This window comes from Pseudopodoces humilis, chromosome 22 (genome assembly GCF_049639895.1).
Source record: "Pseudopodoces humilis isolate 2021_Gansu_Grassland_sample_001 chromosome 22, ASM4963989v1, whole genome shotgun sequence".
Lineage (NCBI taxonomy): Eukaryota > Metazoa > Chordata > Aves > Passeriformes > Paridae > Pseudopodoces > Pseudopodoces humilis.
Genome location: NC_142221.1, coordinates 10,071,699 through 10,089,194, shown reverse-complemented (window position 1 = coordinate 10,089,194; position 17,496 = coordinate 10,071,699). Strand labels below are relative to the sequence as shown.

Below are 17,496 nucleotides of genomic sequence, written 5' to 3'. Positions count from 1 at the left end.
CCCCAAAGCTCCCTGAGCACCTTCTGCCCCTGCACACCTCCAGGAGCCTGAAGGCCCCACAGAGGGGCTCACAACATGGGAAAACTCCACGCCATAAATCTTAGGAATCCCAGGGAGATGTGTTTAGAAATGTGAAGGAATTGGACCCTCACTTTGTGAATGTTAATAGGCTACTTACTCCCCATCTGGTAGAAGTGATAAATTAGCAGTACTGAGCAATATCTCGATCATGTTTACATTAGAAGTAGTTTCCAGGGAGCTGGGAGGGTTGGCAGGGTGAGGCAGTGGCATCCTCAGTACCCACACAGGACCTCTCACTGCAGCAGCAGCGTGGAGCAGGGCGAGAGCAGCCACACAAAACAAGAAATCACCCACAGCAGCTGCTCTCTTTCTTCTCTGGCTAAAAAGCCAAATGCAAAAGATGCTCATTCCTGCCTCAGCCAGCACTTGTAATTTACTGGATTTCATGGCCCCATTCGGAGCTTCCACTGGAAACAATATAAAGTTTGAAGAACAACATGGAAAACAAAATAAAATCTACAGAAAATTTGCCAACAAATTTCTTCTTTTTTTTATTCATCGACAATTTTTACTGGAAGACAGTTGTTTTCCAGAGTGTCTTTCATGTCTGGAAAACCCACAGAACCTATGGTTTATGACAGAAACTGTTTCTTTCTCACTAGGCTATCAAAGGCAGTATGAAAAAGCTGATGACTAATGGAGATGGGACTTTAGATAAGAGATTTCTCCCTGAAAGTAATTTTCCCTGTGGCAAGAGTTTGTGATGTTAAACACAGGGCTCCAGCTTTGCTGGGAGATGCAGCAGAAGGCAAAGATGAGCTCTGATCCAACCACAAACATCCAATACAACAGCCAAAGGAAAACAAAGCAACTTGCCAACTCCACTTCACTGTTTGGAAATGGCTTTTTTTCCCCCCAGAGCCCCAGTTCAGCACATTTGGAGCTTCCATCACCCTGCTCAGCTCCTCCTTGGGCTGGGATCTGAGCCTGGGCTCTGGCAGGATGGGCTCCAGCACACACCAGCTCCTGCTGGCACAGGCAGAGCAGCTCCCAGCACTGACACATCAGCACCGAGCCTGGCCTTTGCACTGGCACTGGAATGAGCTGGGAAAAATCCTCCCTCCAGAGCTCCCAGCCAGCCCTCAGCATCTGTGGCATCCATGGTCTGAGGGGAAAGGCAGAGAACAAAAAGGGCACCTAAACCAGAGAGGAAAGAGTGCTGTGCTGCCTGGCTCCCCCTCTGCCAGAGAGGGATTCCTCTCAAACTTTCTTGTAATTGCCATTTCCATTTCAATTGATTCCCATGGCAGGGAATTCTCCTCGGGGGATTTCTACAGCCTGACAGATCATGGGAATAGGAAAATGTTGCTGATGCCCAAACTACACAGTCCTTTATTCAGCTTTGGTTCCCTGTTTCTAGTCCCACAGCTCCAGGCAGTCTGCTGATGCCTCCTGGTTATTCCCAAACTGTCATGAAATGACCATTTCTCACAGCCATGTTCCAGAACTGGGGTCACACTCCACATGGGCAGACACATTCCTGCCCATGGTCACTGATTTGAGACCAAGGGGCTGCTTTCCCCCAGCTCCTGGACAATACACAGCGAGAGGCAGAGAAGCTCCTGCCACTTACCCAGCACTGGGGCAGCCTGAGCTGGATTTAAATCAACTTATTTCAGTTATTTGGGCTGGACATTTGGGTGGCAGCAGCAGCACAACCCACCTGAGCTGCACACAGAGGGCAGAGCAGCCCAGCCCCAAAAAACAAGTCCAGGCTTTCTGTGGATCCACACGCAGCACGGATGAGCCTGTCCTGGTGACAATGTCAGAACCCCCTGGGACATTCCTGCTGTGTCCCCACAGCAGCTGGGCCCACCACAGCCCTCCTGTCCAGCACACAGCCTGGAGGGGGGACACACCTGCAAACCCCACTGGGGACCTGCAAACCTCAGGTGCCACTGGGTGATCACCAGAGGAGAGATGTGGTGCTGTGGGAATGAATCTAAAGAAAGCACTAAGGGGGTCTGAGGGAGCTCCTCTGCTCTGGAGCCAGGCTGGGAGAGCTGGGGTTGCTCCCCTGGAGAGGAGAAGGCTCCAGGAGAGCTCAGAGCCCCTGGCAGGGCCTGAAGGGGTTCCAGGAGAGCTGGAGAGGGACTGGGGACAAGGGATGGAGGGACAGGACACAGGGAATGGCTCCCAGTGCCAGAGGGCAGGGCTGGATGGGATCTTGGGCAGGAATTGTTCCCTGGCAGGGTGGGCAGGCCCTGGCACAGGGTGCCCAGAGCAGCTGGGGCTGCCCCTGGATCCCTGGCAGTGCCCAAGGCCAGGCTGGACAGGGCTGGGAGCAGCTGGGACAGTGGGAGGTGTCCCTGCCACGGCTGGGGTGGCTCTGGATGAACTTTAAATTCCTCCCCAATCTAAACCAGTCTGTGATTCCATGGCTCCTGGGGATCCTCCAGCTTTTCCAGCCCCAGCAGAATTACTGCACATGTCCATGGGAGGCATTGTATTTTCCAGGGTGTTTTTCTTCCCAATCCACATACGTATCCCAGTGCAGAGAATTTGATTTCTCTTTCCTGCTGTTGTTTTGTGGCATTAACTGCCCTCCAGACCTAAAGGATAATATTTTTATTCCTCCAACTCTAACAACATTTGATGGAAAGCTCAAGGCTTCAGAGCTGCTGAGCTCAAGTCTCCAGCAGTGAGTGACCACTTGGAAAGGCACCTCTCACTCTGGGTTTCCAGTTGTTTATTCCAGCTGGCAACCACAGCCCGCCAGTAATGGAAAGTCTGAGAGCAGCAGCCCAGGCCAGTGCTGAAGCAGTGCAGCCAGCCAGGATGGAGCACATCCCCCAGGCACGCTGGCCACTCCACACAGCCCCAGTTCCACGTGCTCGTGTGGGAGCTGCAGGGCTCTGGGCCTTCTACAAAAGGAACCAGCTCACTCCTCAACCTGCCTGAGCAGCAGAGTTAAACATGGAAAACTCCCCCCTCAGCTGGTGCATCTGCTGCTTTTGTTAGTTTTCAAGCTTCCAAACTTAGATGAAATATATTTTACTGCCTATGAAAAATTTCTGTGCAGAGACCATAGGTTGCTGTATAAAAATACAGCACTAATTTTGGACATCGGTGTAAATTGCATTCACCGCTTTAGAAGGCAAACCCAAACAAAAACAAAACAAACTCCAACAAAAAACAAACAAACAGAAAACCCACTTGAAATATGAACGCTTTGATATATCCACTTGGCAAAAAGCACTTCTCTACCAAGTTCAAGTCTCATTTTTTCCAGCTATAGCAATATTCTTCCCCCTTCCCCCTGAGAAACTCCATTTAACGGACAAAAAAAGTGTTTAAAACAAAACAAAAGCAACTTTGATTTTCTTTCCTTCTGTAACTCAGCCCTGGAAACTCCAGCTCTTTTCCAGGACCCCCTGAGCTGCTCCCCATCACACAAAGCTACCTTTTCTTTTCACTTGTAGCTGTAAATGCAGAAGCTCTTCCCTTGAGTGCTGGACTGAAAGCAGCAGTGAAGGATGGCGGGTGTGACCTGTGCCTGGACATGCTCTGCATCCCGAGAGCTGCTGTGTGCAGGGCTCAGCCTTACCTTCCCCAGCTCATGCTTTGTCCACAGAAGCTGAAGGGTTTTCAGCAGTAGGAGCGGGTCCTGGCCTGGAGGAGGGGGAAGAGAGAGAGAAAAGGAGGGAGAAAAACAAAACAAAACAGATTTATTGGCTCCGTAGAGGCGGCCCAGACACACTGGGGCATTGTTTCACCCCAGAGAAATCAGCTACTCCATGCTGGAACCCACCGAGCTCCAACTGCCAGTCAGGATTAGTGTGTAAAACCCTGCAATCTGAAATCCTGACAAAATCACAGCCAGCAGCAGCACGGCTTTAACTGGGCACCCCAAAGCTGGGCTGCTGCAGTGCTGATCCTGATCCTGCTGCTGTTCCACATCCTGCCCTTCCCAGGAAAGGAAAGGCTCCTGGACAGGCAGCACCTGGCACAGCTCAGCAGGGATGAGCAGCTCTGGCTCTGCACTGAGGCTCCTGGGCATGGAGGAGGGAGGGAGAGACTTTGGGCCAGGACAGGGAGCTGGGTGTGCTCAGGGACAGCAGAGAGGCTGCAGGGGGGTTCAGGGTGCCCGAGGAACAGGAAAAATGAAAGGCTGCTGTGATGAGTGGCAAGGCTAAACAAAGAGGGATCTAATATTTCAAAAGAAGAATTGGAATTTTCCTCTTACTTTTCACCTAGTTATTGCAGAACTTGCATTCAGTTGTTTTGTGTGTTATCATTCCTCATGCAGCCATTCATCATACCATTATTAATCACACCAATATTCATCACACAGTTCTTCTAAAGCAATTGTTTCAGAATATTTTAAAAGCAGTAACGTGTTTCCTATCTGATTCTCCTAAATTCACGTTTACTTACGAAACCACGACACAAAATATTCTGAATGAAAATCATCTGCAGCATCAACAGTTTAAATATGAAGAATTAATTTAAAAACCTGAATGAACCCTCCAAAACCACTCCTCCTAAAGCACCTCCTCTTATGTTTTCATACAGCCAAAAGAAAAACCTTAAACTGAAAAGGAAACTTCCTTTTAATCACCTTCTGTGTTTTATGATTCCTAAAGAGTTTATTTCCAAATGCTAGATTTCATGCTCAGTATCCCATCACACTTCATATTTCAGGTCACAAAAATCTCCTTCAGCTGTGAAAGGCTCTACCTCATCCAGCTGAACTCTGAGGCACTGCATTTATAAAATATTTGAAGTAGCAAGCTGATTACTGGTTGAGCCAAGAGCATGATAATATTCCCATTATCTACTAACCTCTGGGAAACACCAGCCAAATTAAAAATGCCACATTTACGATTCACGAGATAATATTTTCTCTCATCTCTGGTTGTTCTGAAATGTTGAACTCTACAAACATTGGCTGCTCTCAGCTACTGCTTCTCCTTTGGAAAAAGAAAAGGCTCCCTTTACACCAAAACAGAGAAAAAGCCAGATCCCTTCTCCCCAGTAAATTAGTAAATTACAGTCAGATTTGGTCCATGTGTATGTGCATATCCGCACACTCTCCTCCTGGCCTGGCTGCCAAAGAAATTTATACACACACAGGAAAAAAAATGAGAAGGCGACGCAGCGTGTAACCAAATCCAGCGTAAATGTGAGCTGTAATTAATGCAGGGAACAGGCTGGAGTGATACAGGAAATGAGAGCAGTTAGGAGAGCAGTGTTTCACTTCAGATACAACCAATAATTCAACTTGTTCAAGGCTTTTGAAACCTCAATCAACAAACCCAGCCCTTTTCCCCCTGACTGTTTCCTACCTCACCTCCCTGCTGCTGCAACCCGAGCTGAGACAGCCCCAGGAAAACATCTCTGCACTTCTGAGCACGGCAGAGGTGCCAGCGTGGCACTGGACAGCCACGGGGACACGGGGACAGAGGGACATGGGGGGACAGGGACACAGGGATACGGGGACACAGGGATATGGGGACACAGGGATATGGGGACACACGGACACAGGGACATGGGGACATGGGGGGACAGGGACACAGGGATATGGGGACACAGGGATACAGGGACACAGGGATATGGGGACACAGGGACACAGGGACACAGGGATATGGGGACACAGGGACACAGGGACACAGGGATATGGGGACACAGGGACACAGGGACACAGGGATATGGGGACACAGGGACACAGGGATACAGGGACACAGGGATATGGGGACACAGGGACACAGGGATACAGGGACACAGGGATATGGGGACACAGGGATATGGGAACACACAGACACAGGGATATGGGGACACAGGGATATGGGGACACACAGACACAGGGATATGGGGACACAGGGATATGGGGACACACAGACACAGGGACATGGGGACACAGGGACATGGGGACATGGGGACATGGGGACATGGGGACACAGGGACACAGGGATATGGGGACACAGGGATACAGGGACACAGGGATACAGGGACACACGGACACAGGGATACGGGGATATGGGGACACAGGGATATGGGGACACAGGGACACAGGGATACAGGGACACGGGAACACAGGGATACAGGGACACAGGGACATGGGGACACAGGGACACAGGGATACAGGGACACAGGGACATGGGGACACAGGGACACAGGGACACAGGGACACAGGGATACAGGGACACAGGGATATGGGGACACAGGGATACAGGGACACAGGGATATGGGGACACAGGGACACAGGGACATGGGGACACACGGACACAGGGATACAGGGATACAGGGATATGGGGACACAGGGATACAGGGATATGGGGACACAGGGATATGGGGACACACAGACACAGGGATATGGGGACACAGGGATATGGGAACACACAGACACAGGGATATGGGGACACAGGGATATGGGGACACACAGACACAGGGATATGGGGACACAGGGATATGGGGACACAGGGATACAGGGATATGGGGACACAGGGACACAGGGACATGAGGACACATGGACACAGGGATACAGGGATATGGGGACACAGGGATACAGGGACACAGGGATATGGGGACACAAGGGGACACAAGGGGACACAGGGACATTGGGACACAGGGACACAGTCCCTGCCACAGAGCCAGGGCTGGGCTCTTTCCACAGAGCGTCCCTGGAGCACAGCACCCGCTCCGGGCTCCTCAGCACAGGGACAGGGACCTGGTGCAGAGATTCCAGAGGAGAAGGCTCCAAGGAATCCTCAGAGCCCCTTCCGGGGCTTAAAGGGACTCCAGGAGAGCTGGAGAGGGACTGGGGACAAGGCATGGAGGGACAGGACACAGGGAATGGCTTCACAATGACAGAGGGCAGGGATTGAACAAGAAGAGAAAGTGAGAAATCTGCTGGTGTCTGCACAGGGCTGTTCCCCTCCTCACCTGTGAGGCTTCAGGGAATCTAAGGATGAGGCACAGACAGGGGCTGAACAGAATAACCCACAAGCAGCTGCTCCCAGAGCCAGACCTAAAGAGGAGAACAAAGCCACCTCGTGCCCCTGGCTCATCCCACCAGAGCGAGGACTCTGCAGGTCGTGCTGGACCTCTGCCTGTGTCGAGAGCAGGGGCAAAGCTTCATTCCAACCCAGCTGAGATGGCTGTTTCACTCAGCAGGAAATATTTGACTTCAGGGAGGAGGTCAGGATCCAGAGGCTTATCTTTCTGTGGTTCTTTTCTCATCTTCCAGACAGACCTGGCTTAACAGAAGCTTCTACCTCAGTGATGCCCCTTGCAAGGCACAGGGCAGCAGTTCCTCTGTGAGTCTCTGGTTTGGATGTGCTCTGTTCATGTGCCAACATGCAGTCCTGTATCACAGAACCAGCCCTGCTGAGTGTGTGCTCTCTGAGCACCAAGCTTACAGCAAGCACACATCACAGAATGGCTGGGGCTGCATCTGCCTCTGCAGCCAATACTCATCTCATGTTCCTCATTTGGTTCTTCCAGACAAAAGCCAGAATTCCTCAGGTGCCAGGAGCAGAGCCCACACCTTCCTGGGATCACTCTGTGAAACCATTCCTTGGTCTGTGCTGCCAACTACAAATTATGAAGAGCCAGAATTAGGAGCCCAAACAGAAATATGGTGGAGAATGAGGTGTGTAGGCAGAACATGGAGAAACTGCCCTGCTGGAGAGGGAAAAGGGAAATGCAGAATGTACTGAAAGCAAGAGAAGTTCTTCTAGAAAAGAAGCCAGCCTTTCTCAATGGCAACAAAAATTATTCTCTAACTAAGGGCAAGTAAGATCCTTTCCATTCTGAGAAATTTGAGTTATGAAAACATAAAGGAACCCTCAGCATTTGGCTGATACATGCTCGATTTCTAAGTGAGTCAGAAGTTCACATTCTTCTACTGCAGCCTCCCAACTGAAAACAATCCCCACACTTCAAGCACAAGAATAATAAAGGACACATATGCTTCTTATAAAACAATCCTTACAAATAACCATGCCTTTTGTTTTCATAATGGCTAAAATTCATCATTTCCCCCGCAAAAAGCACAGATCAAACAAAATGCACTCTCATTAAAAGAGAAGGCTTGCTTGGCTGAGCACAACAGGCAGTGACACTGCCCTCTTATTTTCTCAGTGGTTTTTGTCAATGGAGAGACTGGAGAGCTTCTCCCCAGGCTCAGCACAGCCCCAGCCCAGTGCTCCAAACAGGGCTTTTCCTCCCCCTCCCCACATCAGTCCTGAGAACATCCACATTCCTCTCCCTCCCAGAGTTTACAGACACCTGAGAGACAACAACACAGAATCCCAGACTGGTCTGGGCTGGAAAGGACCTGAAAGCCCATCCCATCCCACCCCTGCCATGGCAGGGACACCTCCCACTGTCCCAGGGTGATCCAAATCCCGTCCAGCCTGGCCTTGGGCACTGCCAGGGATCCAGGGGCAGCCCCAGCTGCTCTGGGCACCCTGTGCCAGGGCCTGCCCACCCTGCCAGGGAACAATTCCTGCCCAAGATCCCATCCAGCCCTGCCCTCTGGCACTGGGAGCCATTCCCTGGCTCCTGTCCCTCCATCCCTTGTTTTACAATCCCATTTTACACCTCTCCCTCCACACCCACGGCCAGGCACAACCAGAGAGGGCTCAAGGCTCTGAGCTTGGTGGATCCCCATCCTGACCAGGGATGATGGGTTTGTCCTCTTGTGTTCAAAACTGTTTAAACAAAACCCACAGTTTCATCACGCAGCTTTGCTTTCCCTTCAAAAATTCAGTCAGGCTACCCTTACTTCCTTTAGGCTCCAGGTCAATTTTTCAGTGATGAAGAGAATTAGCTTTTTTTCCCATAAACCAACTTGGTGTTGAGGGAAGGGTGAGGAGCGAGTCACCACTTTCCCAGAAGGAGGACAACAATCAGTGCCCTGGAATGAGCCCTTCTCACACCCCACTGTCCTGCCAAGCTCCCCAGGCCAGAACAGGAGGATCTGTCACGGCCAGGGTGCCAGTTAATGTCCTTACACTGTGCTAATGGCATTCCATAGAAATGGAAATTCACTTAAAAAACCACCTGAAACAGCATCCCAGAAAATAAACCATTTCTTCTTTCAAACTTACCAATCCTGCAAAGGGGAAGAAAACTGGTATTATCCAGGATAAAAGGGGAAACTTTTTAATTATGTGAGAGACTGAGACTGCCAGGAACAGCAGCAGCCCCAGAGGACTCAAGAGCAGGATGGGAAAGAATCATCAGATCCAGGGTACTATCACAGAGCAAAATGATATCTATTTTTTTGCCTCCAGACATCTCTGGAAATCCCCAAGTTCTAAACCTAACAACCGTTAACTGTGAGTCCCAAGCAGTTTTAGATGAAAAAACCCCACCTGGTAATTCTAAAATGCTGTAGTACGTATTTTGACACCATCCAACTTTCTTTGGGAACAGTAACAATGGTTTGATTCTTGTATAAAAGACATTCCCACCTTTTCTCCTGCCAGCTCCTCACCTGAGCAGGTTTCAGCAGCAGCACAGATGCTGACTGGGGCAGGGCCTGTCCTGTTTCTGGGTTATAACCCATAACCCAAAACCCATAACCCATAACCCATAACCCATAACCCAAACCCCATAACCCATAACCCAAAACCCATAACCCATAACCCATAACCCAAACCCCATAATCCATAACCCAAACCCCATAACCCATAACCCATAACCCATAACCCAAACTCCATAACCCATAACCCATAACCCATAACCCAAAACCCATAACCCATAACCCAAAACCCATAACCCATAACCCATAACCCAAACCCCATAACCCATAACCCAAAACCCATAACCCATAACCCATAACCCAAACCCCATAACCCATAACCCATAACACATAACCCAAAACCCATAACCCATAACCCATAACCCAAACCCCATAACCCATAACCCAAACCCCATAACCCATAACCCATAACCCATAACCCAAACTCCATAACCCATAACCCATAACCCATAACCCAAAACCCATAACCCATAACCCATAACCCATAACCCAAACCCCATAACCCATAACCCAAAACCCATAACCCATAACCCAAACTCCATAACCCAAACTCCATAACCCATAACCCATAACCCATAACCCAAACCCCATAACCCAAACTCCATAACCCATAACCCATAACCCATAACCCATAACCCATAACCCATAACCCATAACCCATAACCCATAACCCATAACCCATAACCCAAACCCCATAACCCATAACCCATAACCCAAACCCCATAACCCAAACCCCATAACCCAAACTCCATAACCCATAACCCATAACCCATAACCCAAACCCCATAACCCATAACCCATAACCCATAACCCAAACCCCATAACCCATAACCCATAACCCATAACCCATAACCCAAACCCCATAACCCATAACCCATAACCCATAACCCATAACCCATAACCCATAACCCATAACCCATAACCCATAACCCAAACCCCATAACCCATAACCCATAACCCATAACCCATAACCCATAACCCATAACCCATAACCCATAACCCATAACCCATAACCCATAACCCAAACCCCATAACCCATAACCCATAACCCATAACCCATAACCCATAACCCATAACCCATAACCCATAACCCAAAACCCAAACCCCATAACCCATAACCCATAACCCATAACCCAAACTCCATAACCCAAACTCCATAACCCATAACCCATAACCCATAACACATAACCCATAACCCAAACCCCATAACCCATAACCCATAACCCATAACCCATAATCCAAACCCCATAACCCATAACCCAAACCCCATAACCCATAACCCATAACCCATAACCCATAACCCATAATCCAAACCCCATAACCCATAACCCAAACCCCATAACCCATAACCCATAACCCATAACCCAAACTCCATAACCCATAACCCATAACCCAAACTCCATAACCCATAACCCATAACCCATAACCCATAACCCATAACCCATAACCCATAACCCATAACCCATAACCCATAACCCATAACCCATAACCCAAACCCCATAACCCATAACCCTGTCCAGGGTTTGTGGTGATCACACAGCTGAGCCAGCCAGGCCCTGGACAGAGCCACAAGTGCTGGGCAGTGCAGCAGTCACCAGCCTTGCAAGTGTTCAAAGAAGGTGAAGAGGTGGCACTTGGGGACATGGTGACATATTTACCCAGGTAAACAAAGTGGAGGAGACCCATCTGTCCAGGCTGGATAAAGCTTTCCAGAGGCAGAAGGAAACTGCTGCTTTGCTTATGTTGAATAAAACAATGGTTAAACCCCTAAGTGAAAAGAATTTCTCCTTCCTCTGGCTAATTACATCTCAGAGTGGTAGATTAAAACTCCAGCTCTGGTAGATACCCAGCCTAGTTTGTTGCAAGGGTCCTTAAAGATGGGCAGGGACACCTTCCACTAGAGCAGCACTGACACTCAGCGTTACCAGAACCTTCAAACAATGTGCTCTTCACCCATATTTCTGCTGCAGCTTTTGAAAATCCCACCCTGAGGTGCCAGGAACAGTTCCAGTCACTCCCAAACCTGAATCTGCTCCCTCCACACACAAAGCTCCCCAGGTCACCCGTAAATGATTGTAGAACAGCCAGATGCTTTTCCCACAGCCCTGGCTGAAGCCACATGTGTCCAGGACATTCTGCAGGTGTCACTCACAGGCTCAGGCAGAACCTTGCCCAGTCCCTCACACCACACTGCCACTGACTGCAGAGCTGCCTCATCCCTCCAGTGCTCCCAGCACCAAATCCATGGCCAAATAAAAGATCTCACTGCTACACAAGACAAAAATAGTGATGGCTGTTCCCTTCCTAAATGTATATAGCTACAGCTCCTAGATAAAATTAAAACCCCTAGTTTTAGATGTCCTGCACATTAAAATCCTAGCTGTGGGGAGGCTAAGTGGAAAAGCCAGGATACCTGTCAGCTCAGCACCAATGTGTCTGAAGGGATTTGGTGGTTTCCATGGCGATGGGGAGGGTAAGGGGCTGCCTGGTTCCAGCTCTGACTGACGCACATCTCAAACAATCGCTCTCTTCCTGTTCGTATGGCACAAGAAAAACAGGATGCTGAGAGGTGTTTATCTGAGAGAGCGAGATAAGCAAGCGCACTGCGAGTTCTCAGAGTAGCAGAGTTCACCAATCAGGTGTCACAGACTTTCTGAGGGGAAAAAAAATATCCCACTGCTGCCGTGCTGAACGTGATCAAATTATGCATGGAAAGGTCCTTTCCCTTGGAAGCCCCAGGAAAGCATGCAGAGCTGCTCTATGAGCCCTGAATACCAATGGAGAGTCTCTTCAGTGTGTGGCAGTGAGTTCCAGCGCTGAATGAAAGCTCAGTGTGTGAGATGTGGCACCCTGAGCCCTGGCCACGACCCACGAGGGGTGGGCTACACACAGTGGGGGCTGCACTGAGAGCTCAGGCTGCTCTCAAGGGCTCTGTGCCCATGAGCACCAGCTCACAGCCACTTCTCCAGCCTCACACCCCACCTGAGGCACTCTGCAGCATTTTAAATGTCCCTCAGTGCCTGAGAGGGAATCTGCCCACTTCTTATCCCCACTTCATCAGTGACAGAAGCTGCAAACCACAGTCAGTAATTACCTGCTCTCCCATCACCACAAGCTGGCACAGCCCGGCAGCACTCTGGGCTCTAGAGCTGAAATGTCCAAAAAGCACAGCAGCATTGGCCAGGGGTGCTTCTGGAGCAGGGAAAGGCACCTTCACACCCCTGTCCAGGGGCTGGGCAAAGCCATGGCACGAAAGCAGGGCCTGGCTGGATATTCTGGAGCTGCCCTGGGGTCCCAGTGGCTCTAATGCATCTCTCCTGCTGATTTACAGAATCACAGAACGTCCTCAGCTGGAAGTGACTCACAAGGACCATGCAGTCCAACACTGGAATTCCAGCTGCACCAGTCCCATCCAGTGGCTACCAAAACTATCCCATCACAGCCAGGAATTGTTACAGCTCAGTTCTCTAAGAACAGGCCTGGTTCCCAGAACCCTGCAAGAAACAACAGCTGAGCTTTGCCACCTGTGTCATCCCCGCTGGAGGACGCAGGGTAGGACAGATCTGTGTGAGAAACTGAATTTCTGCTTCATGCAAATTTTGTTTTCCCAGTCATTGCACATATTTAAGACAGCATCAAAGGAACAAAATGGGAACCCAATCATTGTCTCTGGCTTGGCTGGCTTACAGGTCAACTCCCAGCTTTTAATTCTAGGAAGTGAGTGACCACGGAGCCTCCTGACAGCCAAGGGCCCCCTGCTCCATCTGACTCGCTGTTTGTCTTGGAAGTGGCCAGGTTAAGGCTGTCCCATCCAGCCTGCAGCGGAATGTGGGGCAGATGGAGAGACGGAAAGACAGACAGAGAGACACTGCAAAGACTGAGACAAAGCCTGCTGGTGGGATGAAAGAGCACGGAATGAAGGCAGGGCCCAGCCAAGCCAAACAAAGTTTTCCTTGAGTGATTACATCTGCTGGAGAGTCCCCAGCTTGCACTCTCCTTGCTGAGAAATTCTTTTAATTGTGTCTAGGACATTTTAAGAATCCCAAGAAAAGCTCCTCTGTAATCACTGGAGCCCTGAACTGTGTGAACTTTTATTGTGCTGAATCGCCAGCAGCTCGCTGCAAACCCCTGCCACTGAAGCAGGGCTTTGCTGAGGGAGAGCCCTGGGGAGTGAAAACTGGTGATAAATCTCCATTTCTTTTTTCCCAAGGCAAAACAAACAATTTAGACAAATTCTTCTCCTTCCCAATGTCTGTATAGCTCAGTGCAAAGTGCATCCAGCAGAAAATGAAAAGAGATCCGTTCTCAGATTAGCCAAAATTAAGTAAGGTTAAATGAGCAATGTGTGGAGCCAAAGCCTACAGCTCTGTGAAATGGGCACCTCCCAGGGGCCAGCAGGGATGGTGGAGCTTCCACAGCCACCAGAGCCCCTCTGTGCTGGGTGAGGGAGGAAGGGAAGAGTGGGGCAGCAGAGAATGGCTGTACCTGCACCACACAGCACCACAAGGTGCCACGGTGCAGGTATGAAAATCAACACTTGGGAGCCAGAAAGACAGAGAAATATTAAGTAATCTTCAGGGGCTGTGATCTTGCCTTGACCAGACACACTTCAGGTGTTACCTGAATGCCACTGCCCTGAGCTTCACATCTTGGGTCCAAATCCCCTGTCCGTGGCAAACCTCCCTCATCTTCAGACCTGTTCTCACGGCATTCATTTCCCTCCACCCCTCCCTGATAACCAGAAATGCCAGAGAACTGACAGACTGCAAGCACCTCATTTCTCTCCTTCACAAGCCACACATCTGCCTGCACCCTCAAGCAACTGGGTGTTTGTGTTTGCCACCTGTGAGGATCAGTCACTTGAGGCCACTCCAAAGCAAGGACCAATGTCAAAGACCAAATCAAAATTATCAAGGTGGGTGAGCTGCCTCCCCTGGCCACAGTCACACAGCCCACCGTGCCACAGGGTGGGGTACCCCGGTGAGGAGGGAACACCAACACGTCTGTGCCCTAAAACAGCCACCAAAAGGTGATCTGGCTGTGTTTCCTCAAGCACTTTGAATTAATAGCTGGCTGTATTTCACCACTTGGCCAGTGCCAAGACATTTCACTTGTGTCACATCCACTGGACACGAGCTGTCCAAGAGCTGGCACGGTGCACCAGGGCCTGGCCAGCTCCAAGGGCAGCACTGGCACTGGCCAGGCGTGGGGAACTGCCTCAGCGGGGGAATTACCAAAGGAAGAACCTTTAGAGCCACTCACCCTGCAGAGCAGGATCACTCACCCAGCTCTGGGGTCGGGTGAAGGAGGAGGAAGAGGAGGACGAGGAGGAGGAGGATGCTCTCTGTACGAGGCTCCAGCACAGCAAGTCTGCTGCAGCTGAGGGGATCAGGGACAGAAGATCACAAGTACCTAACCCTAATCCCAGTCCTCAAAACTATAGAGGGTTCCCTGAGAACCTCTGGTTTGCTGGGGAGGAGCTTGGGATTTTGTTTTATGCTTATTTGCCTCTTGTTTTTGTCCTGGTAGATAACGTTCATTTCCAGTAACTGTTGACCAAAGTGGAAAAGGAGGATTTAACAATAAAGTGCAAGAGTCCATCACAAGTAATGGCAACCCATGTGATCTTATGAAACAATAACACACCAACATAAAATAAATCAGTGCCTTTTAATTTAACAATGTAAATTCCCCTCCCACCTGCTGTGAGTCTCCATAAGGAGAAAAAGCTGGGGTGTATTTACCAAGCTGTCTATCCCAGCCCCATTCTGCACCAGCCTCCTGCCCTGGGGTTAGACTGTAGGACTCTGTCATCTCTTGCACTCGTATGACCTAAGAAAGGGAATGTGGCCTTTTTCCCACAAGCCCAGAGTGAGAACATCATAAAAGCTGAACTTTAGCCCCCTTTTTGGGCAGGCAGCACAATAGCAAGGAGGATGCTGTTACTCCCCAGAGGCTCTGCTGCTGAAAAACATCACCAAGCTCAAGTAAAAGGTCAGTAGTTAGGATTGCATCTCTTGTTTTCTTCAGTTTTCCTCCTCCGTCAAAGGCAGTTCAACATTCTTTGCACACCCCCCTCCCTCCTTCTGAGAAATGCAGGAAGGAAGTGCTTGCAAAATAGTTTAATTTAAAAGAAGGCACAATCACACAGAACAAACCCTGCTGCAGCCTCTGAGCAGGACGTGTGCGCTGCTCGCAGTTCCCAGCGCGGCACAAACGCCGTGGCAGAGCCATCCCTCCCTCCCCATGGGCTGAGCTCCCAGAGCTGGGCTGAGAGCTGTGGCCATGCTCCCAGAGCACACAGAACATCTGCCAGGGAGCCAGGGCTGTGAGCAGGATGAGGAGGATGCAGGAAGCCCTGCAGCCTCCCAGGGCACCGTGCTCCGAGCGGCAGCACCGTGGTCCTGGGCTGCAGCACAGTGTCACCTTCTGTCTCTCAGAACTGGTACTTGTTTGAATTCACAGGGTGCTCTTCCACCAAGGCTTGTTACCTGAACCTTGCTAGGCTTTGGGAAGGTATTTGGGAGAGCTGGATTTAACCTGACCCTTTCCTTCACTAGATTTATGTGAAAGAACCAGAGTGGGTGGAAGCAGCTGTTACACCGCATGCCTTTTTGCGAAGAGGAATGTAGAGACCAGCAGGCAATTCCTGGAAATCTCCTTCATTACCCATCAATTTCTGCTGTATGAACACATATCCAACCTAAACATCATTCTTCCCAGCTACATGGTGCTTTTGTATCCCTGGGCAAACAGCACTTTCTATCACAAGCCTATTTCTTTGTCTTTTCCAAGACTCTGGCAGTCCCAAGGGCTTCCCCTGAGCCACGAAGCACAAGAGCCATGTGCCAGGACAGGCTGGCAGTCCCTGCCTGCCCTCCCTTCTCTGAGAACTCCCAGTCCCCCCAGGCCTGGCACAAACCCCTCGGTGCCCACAGCCTCTCCCAGCGCCTGCAGCAGATCCAGTCCTGTTCCGGTGTCCCACGTTCCCCTCATTGCTCAAGGCTTCATCTCCAGCTGGCATTCCTGGACTTCATGGGACACTGCCAGCAAATCCCTGTCCAGTCTCTTCTTTAACCCATTGCTGTCACAGAGCATCTTTAGATTAAGGAAATTACACTGAGATCAGTGCATGAAGGACCTGAGCAGCATCACAGCCGTGAGCACTCAGGAGGTGCCTCCTCCCAAACAGGATGCCCAGCACAAGCAAACACACAATCAGCTCTTTTCTAGAAGGAAATTTTAAAATGCTGCATGCTGGTAATGTGAGCACTTTCCCTGTACAGTCCCACAGCTTCACAAAGGGGAAGATTAAAGCTCTCCCGAACGGGGAAATGAGAATTCCAAATGGCACCAGCAGCCTTGGGACCGGGGGCTGCAGTGGGACTGAAACCAGGTGCTGAGTTTGGCTTTTTTCATTTGAAAGTTGACAGCTTCAACTTCCAGGATCTACAGCCAGCACTGAGCCTGGGGAAACCTGCTGTTGGCTAGTTCTAGGCCAGATGGGTAATTTTTTTTTCCCAAATAACTTATATAATAATATAACGTATAATAATTTTTATCCCAAAAAACTTCCTACCTTCTTTTCTTTTACACTTGCTGTTGCTTATGTGCATTTCTGATAGATTTAAAAATGAGTGTTAGCACTGCAGAAATACCTTCTATATATAGCTTGAAAATGAGGGTTCCATAATTCTGCATTCTTTAAAGACCTTAAATAAAAAAATAATTCTGTTCTGCAGAGTGTTGTAAAGGATTTAAGGAGCTTAGTGCCCACCTGCTGCAAGCCCAGACAAAGGAGAGTGAAAATGTGAAACAGTGGAGAAGGAATGAGAGAAGCCCAGAAAGGCACATGTGGCTGGGAGGAGAAGGTGCTCCTGCAGGAGTCAGCACAGAGCCTGAGCACTCCTTCAGAGAAAATA

General features: G+C 49.9%; 1 protein-coding gene across 1 annotated transcript in view; it reads right to left on the bottom strand.

Moving 5' to 3' along the window:
- EXD3 (exonuclease 3'-5' domain containing 3) overlaps window positions 1-17,496 on the bottom strand; it is a 194,101-nt gene that overhangs the window by 139,443 nt on the left and 37,162 nt on the right. Inside the window, exon 4 of the mRNA XM_005527312.3 lies at window positions 3,629-3,693. Within this exon, the coding sequence (XP_005527369.2) occupies window positions 3,629-3,693 (65 nt within the window). The remainder of the gene's footprint in view (window positions 1-3,628; window positions 3,694-17,496) is intronic.